This window comes from Pelophylax lessonae (genome assembly GCF_965119305.1).
Source record: "Pelophylax lessonae genome assembly, chromosome: 9".
NCBI classification, from domain to species: domain Eukaryota; kingdom Metazoa; phylum Chordata; class Amphibia; order Anura; family Ranidae; genus Pelophylax; species Pelophylax lessonae.
Window position 1 is genome coordinate 26361031 of NC_138776.1, and position 9696 is coordinate 26370726.

At 45.6% G+C, this 9696-nt stretch overlaps 1 protein-coding gene across 1 annotated transcript in view; it reads right to left on the bottom strand.

Annotated features, from left to right (window-relative positions):
- Positions 1-8732, bottom strand: part of LOC309562589 (killer cell lectin-like receptor subfamily B member 1B allele A) — a 75228-nt gene extending 66496 nt beyond the window's left edge. Inside the window, exon 1 of the mRNA XM_082266840.1 lies at positions 8701-8732. Within this exon, the coding sequence (XP_082122966.1) occupies positions 8701-8713 (13 nt within the window). The 5' untranslated portion in view covers positions 8714-8732. The remainder of the gene's footprint in view (positions 1-8700) is intronic.
- Positions 8733-9696: the final 964 nt, after the last annotated feature.

Below are 9696 nucleotides of genomic sequence, written 5' to 3' on the forward strand. Positions count from 1 at the left end.
GGGGAGGCAGAGACAAAGGGGTGCATTGGCTGCACAGAGAGGCACGGGATATGTAGGGGGAGTTCTGTCCTCCTCTCTGCTACTGACTGCTGCTGAGACGGGGGCACAGAGGTGAGCATCTCCATGGCTGCATTAGGGGGGTACTGCAGCTGCAGGAGCATAGGCGGCTCTCTAATTAGGCAAATTAGGCGGTCGCCTAAGGCCTCGCACCTACAGGGGCCTCGCGGCCAGTGGTGGAGCAACAACATTTAGAAGGACGCAGTCAGGGAAATCTCCAAAGTAAAAGATTGTTTTAAATCCTCGGTTATAAAAGTTGCAGCAGTGTGCTGCAGTCCCTTCACTGCGGCTGCCAGGTGTCTGTTGTCCGCTGACACTTACCCCGCCTTCTCTGCCTTGGGATTGGCTGTCTGATCATGTAATCCTAAGATGTGGAGGAATCGGTGGGCGTGTACCTGCATCAATAGGAAGTGACTGCCCGGTCAGCTCACTCTGCTATCATCGGTTGTTGCTCTGGGAGGAGAGCTCTGCCCTGGCCGGGAACATAAAGGTAACCAGGCCCCGACTTGTCACTCTGCAGGCTGGTCATAGATTTGTGGTGTCTACTACGCAAAGGGGGTGAGTAGCCCCAGGGAAGTTGGAAGAGTCTTTGAATGGTTGGTGGAGGAGGAGGAGAAGAAGAAGGCCCTGGGTGGCTGGGGAAGGAGAGGATGGCTGGAAGAGAAGGAGAGGGCCCCTAGGTGGCTAGGGGAAAAGGAGAGGGCCCCTGGGTGGCTAGGGGAAAAGGAGAGGGCCCCTGGGTGGCTAGGGGAAAAGGAAAGGGCCTCTGGGTGGCTAGGGGAAAAGGAGAGGGCCCCTGGGTGGCTAGTGGAAAAGGAGAGGGCCTCTGGGTGGCTAGGGGAAGAGGAAAGGGTCCCTGGGTGGCTGAAGGAGAAGGAGAGGGACCCTGGGTCGCTGGAGGAAGAGAAGGAGAGGGACCCTGGGTGGCTGGAGGAGGAGAAGGAGAGGGACCCTGGGTGGCTGGAGGAGAAGAAGGAGATGGCCCCTGGGTGGCCGGAGGAGAAGGAGAGGGCCCCTGGGTGGCTGGAGGAGAAGAAGGAGAGGGCCCCTGTGTGGCTGGAGAAGAAGGAGAGGGCCCCTGGGTGGCTGGAGGAAAAGGAGAGGGCCCCTGGGTGGCTGGGGAAGAAGGAGAGGTCCCCTGGGTGGCTGGGGGAGAAGGAGATGGCCCCTGGGTGGCTGGGGGAGGAGGAGAGTCCCCCCCGTGATGCCAGAGTCAGTTGCCAGGGAAGAGAGTAGAGCTGAGCCAGTCCTGCATATCTGACATCAAAGCCAAATATAGTGGAGCTGGAGCCCTTTGCCCTACACAATGACAGCACCCGAGGTGGAGGGTGAGGGATAGCGGGGCTTAGGCTTGTGACGGTATCAGATTTTCATGCTGCGATTAATTGATTAAGGTTTTGCCACAGTATACGGTATTATCACGGTATTCTATTATTAAATTTAAATTATTAAATTTCCACCTCACTTCAATTTCATTGCTGAATTTAGGGGCTTTGGTTCACTTATGCACATTATTATATAGTCAGTCAGTACAGACTCTGTGAACCAGGCCTAAAATAGGTCATCAAGCAGTGTCTGGCCTAACTGGTGATAACTGGTCCTGGCGCTCGGCTCCGATCCGATGGCCTGGTCATTAAGAGGGCAAATCCTTGTGGTCAAGAAGTGGTTAAACCTGAAGGAGGTGTTGTTTATAAATTACTTTACTATTGCTTTAGGCCTGGTTCACATGTATGCGGGTTGGTGGTTCACATGTATGCGGGTTGGCGGTTCACATGTATGCGGGTTGGCGGCCCACATTTGCACAGGCATAGAAGCCCATTGATTTGAACGGGCTGCTATGCCCTCATTTTCCGCAGAAAAAAGGTGCATGCAGCATTTTTTTTAAATTCAGTGGCCTTGAAATCCATCCTGCTTTTGCACCATGCGACTAACCTGCAGTTCCTGCTCTGGCAAGCTTTCTGCATTTCTTGTGTACGTGGGCACGGCATTTAAAAACAGTTTGCGTGTGCAGCAACGGCAGGTAAGTCGCATGGTGCAAAAGAAGGATGGATTTCATGGCCACTGCATTTTTTTAAATTCTGCATGCACCTTTTTTCAGCTGAAAACGCAGGCATAGCAGCTCAAGCCCATTCACATCAATGGGCTGCTATGCCTGTGCAAATGTGGGCCCCCAACCCGCATACATGTGAACCAGGCCTAAAGCAATAGTAAAGTCATTAATTGGTTAAACCTGCAGGAGGACCGGTGTTTTTATCTATTAATGACTGTACTATTGCTTTAGGTCTGGTTCACATGTATGCGGGTTGGGGGCCCACATTTGCACAGGCATAGCAGCCTATTGATGTGAATGGGCTTGAGCTGCTATGCCTGCGTTTTCAGCTGAAAAAAGGTGCATGCAGAATTTAAAAAAATGCAGTGGCCATGAAATCCATCCTTCTTTTGCACCATGCGACTTACCTGCCGTTGCTGCACACGCAAACTGTTTTTAAATGCCGTGCCCACGTATACAAAAAATGCAGAAAGCTTGCCAGAGAAGGAACTGCAGGTTAGTCGCATGGTGCAAAAACAGGATGGATTTCAAGGCCACTGAATTTTAAAAAAATGCTGCATGCACCTTTTTTCTGCGGAAAATGAGGGCATAGCAGCCCGTTCAAATCAATGGGCTGCTATACCTGTGCAAATGTGGGCCGCCAACCCGCATACATGTGAACCGCCAACCCGCATACATGTAAACCACCAACCCGCATACATGTGAACCAGGCCTAAAGCAATAGTAAAGTCATTAATAGATAAAAACACCGGTCCTCCTGCAGGTTTAACCACTTCTGGGCCGCAAGGATTTGTCCCTTTAAAGACCAGGCCATCGGATCAGAGCGCCAGGACCAGTCATCACCAGGTAGGCCAGACACTGCTTGATGGCTATATAATAATGTAATGTGGGCTGCTATGCGTGTGTGTGTATATATATATATATATATATATATATATATATATATATATATATATATATATATTAGAGCTGCACGATTCTGGCCAAAATGAGAATCACGATTTTTTAGCTTGGAATAAAGATCACGATTCTCTGTGTAACAAAAAAAAAATTGGGATAACTTTACTGTTACGTTTTTTTTTTTTATTTTATTCATTAAAGTCTATTAATTGCGTTTGAAAGACTGCTGCGCAAATACAGTGTGACATAAAATATTACAACAATCGCCATTTTTTTCTGTAGGGTCTCTGCTAAAAAAATATATAAAATGTTTGGGGGTTCTAAGTACTTTTCTAGCAAAAAAAAACTGATTTTAACTTGCAAGCAACAAGTGTCAGAAAAAGGTCCAGTCTTTAAGAGGTTAAACTTCCTTTCTCCCTGGCAGAGGGAAGGAGAAGATACAATGTAATCATTTTTGTTTATAGTTACTGGGAGACTTAATGCTGAAAGGCATTAGCTGTGTGAGTGAATGAGTCATCCAGCTCACTGAAATGTATCAATTCACAAGTCAGACCCAGGAGCAGAGAAACTCGGTATTTTAAAAATGCCACAATAACAATACCGTGGCTATGCAATACCGCGATATATCGAATTACCGAAAACCGGCATATGTCTAGCGGGGCTGTGACATTATATAGCATATGGACTCTGTACATTATTGGTAGTTTTGGTTGGAGTTGTCCTTTAGATATTTAACTCTGTTGTTTTTTCCCCCCAGCTGTGAGGGACTGAGGAATGACAGCCCACTATGCTGGGACTTATAGTGCCCTAGAATGTGGAGGACTGAGGAATCCTCAGTCCCTCACAGAGGGCACTACAAGTTCCAGAATAGCAGGCTGCCCTGCCTTAGTCCCCACAGAGGGCACTACAAGTCTTAGCATAGCAGGCAGTAGTTCCTTAGTCCCCTACAGAGAGCAGTACAAGTCCAAGCATAGCAGGCTTCCATTCCTCGGGGAGGAATGGCAGTACACTATACTGGAATTTGCAGTGCCCTCTGTGGGGACTCAGGTATGACAGCCTTCTGCAGTGGGACTTGTCGTGCCCTAGACTGTGGCGGACTGGAGAAGGGAAGTGTAAGGGGGTCTCTGGAAACTCTGATGCAAGGGGGAGCTTTGGTGACCACAGAGTTCCCTTTTACACCAGAGTCCCCAGCTTTCCCCTCAAATCAGGGTTCCCAGAACTCTCCTTACATCAGAGTCTAAAGCATTCCCCCTTAAATCGGGGTTCCCAGAACTCCCCTTACTTCAGAGTCCCAAACATTCCCCCTAAATCAGGGTGCCCAGAACTCCTCTTACATCAGAGTCTTCAGAGTTCCCTCTTACAGTGTAAGGGGGAAACTCTGGAGACTCTGATGTAAAGGGGGCTCTGTGAAATTTGATTTAAGAGGGGGACTCTAATGTTAAGAGGAATTCTGTGGACTCTGATATAAGGAGGAGATCCTGGGGGGAATCTGATTTAAAGGAGAACTTTTATGTAAGGGGGGACACTGAACTCTGATGTAAGGGGGGACTCAGGGAATCATGACCTATAGGGAAATGCTGGGGACTGTGATGTAAGAGCAGATATATATATATATATATACATATATACATATATACATACATACCCAATGTTTAATGATCTTTAAATAAAGAAGAATTGGTTAGAGAAAATTCTAGAAACTGTGAATTCATAGTACAAAGGTTAAGGCTCTTAATATCTGCAATTTATACAGTTAATTTTTATTGCTTGAATTATTTTTCCCATTATGGGCGTGAGTGGGGCCTCATGTCCAAGTTTTGCCTTAGGCCTCACAAAGCCTAGAGCCGCCTCTGTGCAGGAGCAGTGCAAGGGCCACGTGAAATGGCCTGGAGGGCCGGATTCGGCCCATGGGCCTTGTGTTTGACACATGTGGTGTAGTAGGTCTAAAAAGGCTGCGATAGCTAATTTATTTGGGTCAATGATACACTCACATTTGATACAAACAATACAAGCATGTCAACTTGGATTAAAAATGGCTGCGGCATGTGGCGTGCTTAGGTCATGTCATCTGTTGTTGCCTTACGTGTTGCGTCATATTCTAATGTTGGGATCTGTCCAGTTGCCTGACAGGGAGCTGGCTCAGCCTCTAAGCATGCCGCTGAGAGCCTGAGCCAGCCGCTCCCACCCCCTCTGCACAATCTGGTGCTTCAGCAAGTGCTGGAGGGGCAAAGTAGAGAGCGGTGACTGACAGTCACCGCTCTCTGCTCACTGAAGATCAGCGGTCATGTGATTATTGCCCTCACTGGAGTGTTCACAGAGATACCTCACACGTGTGGTGTGATTGCGGTTTACATACACGTGCAAACCATTGAACCCTTGTAGGTGTGTGCGGGGCAACAGACATTACATTTCATTTTTGTTTGTTTTTAATAATTGTTATTAGAATTTGATTTGTTTTACTTTTTTTAGTTATTTATTTAACTTTATGGCTGTCTATTGATGGATTATTAAACCCCCATGGAATAACATAGGGCAGGTGACAGGTACTCTTTAGGAGACATTGGGGGTCTAATAGACCCCAAAGTCTCATGTAACCGAGCAGAGATCTTTCTACATGTGAGAATGATGGCTCTGAAACTGGAAGTGACTAAATCATCATCGCTCCTGGTTTCATTGTAGGCAGAGGACATTAACCAGTTCTGGACCGGAAGGATTTGCCCCCTTAATGACCAGGCCATTTTTTGCGATTCGGCACTACGTTACTTTAACGGAAAATTGTGCGGTCGTGCGACACTGTACCCAAATAAAATGGATGTCCTTTTTTCCCCACAAATAGAGCTTTCTTTTGGTGGTATTTGATCACCTCTGCAATTTTTATTTTTTGGGCTATAAACAAAAAAAGAGCGACAATTCTGAAAAAAAACAAACAAACAATATTTTTCATTTTCTTCTATATAAAATTCCCATAAAAAAAAAAAATCTAAATTTTTCATCATTTTAGGCCAATTTGTTATCTGCTACATATTTTTGGTAAAAAAAAATTGCAGTAAGCGTATTTTGATTGGCTTACACAAAAGTTATCGCGTCTACAAACTAGGAGAAAGATTTATGTAATTTTTATTTTTTTTTTATTTTTTTTACTAGTAATGGCGGCGATCTGTGATTTTTAGCGGGACTGCGACATTGCGGCGGACAGATCGGACCCCTAACTGACATTTTTGACACTTTTTTTTTTGGGGGGGGGGGGGACAGTGGCATTTCTACAATAATCAGTGCTAGAAATATGCACTGTTACTGTAATAATGACATTGGCAGGGAAGGGGTTAAACTAGGGGTGATCAGATGGTTAAGTGTGAGCCTAGGGGGGTGTTTTCTAACTGTATGGGGGATGGGCTTGTGAAATGATCATAGAGACCTGTGTTCCTATATAGAAGGATCACAGGTGCTCTGTGATCATTTAAGGGGGAAGAACGGTCTGCTGTGTTGACATCAACTCGGAGAGCAATCGCGGGTGCCCGGCGGCATCCCCGCTGCCTAGTGGGTGCGGGAGCGTGCCCCCCTGCATCACGCGCGCGGCCGACGTAGAGCTATGTTTTTTCGTGCATCTGAGCCAGCTTGCCACAGTAAAACTGCGGCGGGCAGTTGGCAAATGGTTAAAGAAGGGATGTTCCTAGGTCTCCTGCTGCCCGCCATGATGAAGCCCACTGATGTTGTCCCAGGATCCCAGTAAGAGCGGCAGAGCCTTGGAACCACGCACTGGGGAAGGGATGACCACACCACCCACACTATGAAAGCCACCGTATCACTTTCACTAGCACAAGCCATTGGCTGCTATTGTGTTAACCTAAAACCATCAGCTTGTGGTTGTTGTAGCCCAAACCCATCAGTTTGTGCTTAACCATGCACTCTGTCAAAGTAACTAAAGTATAACGGCAATATATAAAAGGGAGTTTTTCTTTTTCGTTTTGGATAGTGGAGAGGGATTAAAACCCATGTTAGGCTTTTATTGATGTCTGTGCCCCCCGTTAGAGAGATTCACCCTCTCTTTGTTCTGTTTACAATTATAATTGAAACTGAAAGAAAATTTTGGATTGACAACAGAACAGAAATGGAGGGGAAATCTTGCAATAGGCACTCTAGTTCCCGTAACACCCTGTGATTCCTTTTGGAGGGATTTCCTCTCATTTCCTGTTTGGCTATGGGACAAGAAGCAAAGAGAAATATCCCAAATTGGACACAGATGGCTGACATGGGTTACATCCCTTCCTTACTCTATCCAAAATAAAAAAAAAAAAAAAAAAAGTTTTTCCTACTTGAAGGCACTTTGCAAGTCCCTCCTTATAACTTGGAGTAGCCAAAAATTTTAAAGTCCCAAAAATTCAATATATTGAAGCTTAAAGTATCTGAACCCCAACAAAGTGCACCTTGCTTTGTGCACAGGTCCAAATCATTTGGTGGAGGGGGGGATTATGGTGTGGGGTTATTTTTCAGGGGTTTGGGCTTGGCCCCTTAGTTCCAGCGAAGGGAACTCTAAAGCCCCGTACACACGCGTCGAAAATTGGCAGGGAATTTTTGGCCAACGTCCGATCTGCCGATTTTCGGCTTGTTAGTATGATGCTTCCGACAACCGACTCCGACTTTTCGGCCGAAAAAAATCTGGTGTGCAGACTATAAAATGTTCGTTGGCCGTCAAAACACGTCCGATTTTCGTGCAGTCAGTACAGCTTTCGACAGGGAAAAATCTGATGAGCAAGTCTGGGCATGCTCAGTGAAGAAAGAACACAAAGAAATCAAACCAACACATGACATCACTTCTGAAGTAGATTTTTGTTGGGCGAGAAAATTCGTGTGCAGTCTAGGCACATTCCAACCAACAAAAAACCACTCTGGACAAAAGTCGGACGATCGGTCGGCCGATAATCGTTGCGTGTGTACGGGGCTTAAGGTATCAGCATACCAAGACATTTTGGACCATTTCCTGCTCCCAAATTTGTGGGGACAGTTTGGGGATGGTCCCTTCCTGTTCCAACATGACTGCACACCAGTGCACAAAGCAAGGTCCATAAAGACATGGATGAGCAAGTTTGGGGTGGAGGAACTTAGCTGGCCTGCACAGACTTCAACCCAATAGAACACCTTTGGAATGAATTAGAGCAGAGGCTTTCTCGTCCACATTAGTGTCTGACCTCACAAATGCGCTTCTGGAAGAATGGTCAAACATTCCCATAGACAAATTCCTAAACCTTGTGGACAGCCTTTCCAGAAGAGTTGAAGCTGTTTTAGCGGCAAAGGGTGGGCCAACTCAATATTGAACCCTGTAGGCTAAGACCAGGATGCCATTAAAGTTAATGTACGTGTAAAGGCAGGCGTCCCAATACTTTTGATAATATAGTGTATGCAACATACACATTAAGGGACTGGGCGGCCAAAGTCTTTATGAGCTCCTTTCTTCTCAGTAGCACCCATGCACATCCTCTTCCAAGAAGACTATGTAGTTCTGCAGTGCCATGCATCGGTACAACCGAAGTGTTGATCAAACCCCCATCCCACTCCTGAAATTTTGTAGCCTCCTAAGTACCCAAACTGGTCACCCAACCCATCGTATATTGATTTAGTAAATAAATGATGCCCTCAATACTGATTTTTCGATACGCACTATTTATCTTATACATACCAACATGTCACTTACGTACCCTGAGCGTTCATGTCCTTCTCGGTGCAGAAAGGTGTCTGAAACCTTTACTTACCAAAAAACACTTCTGTTTTATTAAAGAGAGCCGTGGCCTCGTTTTCTGTCCGGTTTGCTTCCTGTGTGAGCTATTTCAGCAACCAGTATACTTATTATGTCATGGTTTTTCTGTTATTCTAGGAGGAAAATGAGACAAGGACTCTGGTCAATCTAGGTGGCCATTTCAATTTGTTCCTGTTTTCTTCCTCCAATAATTTTTTGGACATATGATGCATTAGAAGACCCTGGACATATGATGTATTAGAAGACCCATTAGAGAACTTACATATAGATCAATGTTATAAATGGTATGTTGATTTGGTGAATGGTATACTGTATATAGTAATATGCAAAAAGGTACAAAAACCAATAATCAAAGCCAATGTTATGATAAATCTCCGTAAAGCCAAACGGATCAGTGTTTGACCAAAGTATTGTACTTTATCTTCTAGATCTCTGGGTTCCCTTCCTCGCCTACTGTAAGGTTGACCAATACTTGGGTGCCCCCAGGACTTTAGACAAAGAACCAAGACACTACATAACAGCCACAGTGGTAAAGAGTTCACCTATCGTGTCATATGACTTCAAGATGCAGAAAGATACAAGGCAGGCACAGAATGGGGGAGCAACCAGGACTTGAGATTGGTTGGATGCCAAGAATGCAGTGGTCAGAGGTGGCTATCAGCAGGCAGATGGAGTCCGTTATCCTAGTAAAAGTCAGGGAAGGGGGCAATCAGTAGCATATCTGTTTGCTAGGCAAGGGTCAGCACAGGCAGCAATCAATCACATAATTCATATCCAGGCAAAGGGTCAGATCAGGAGGTAATTAATAGAATAATCCATGTCCAAGCAAGGGTCCCTACTGGAGGCACTCAATAAAATAATCAGTATCCAGACGGTGCAGAAAGGCGTCTGAAACTTTTACTTACCAAAAACCACTTCTGTTTTACTAATAAACAAG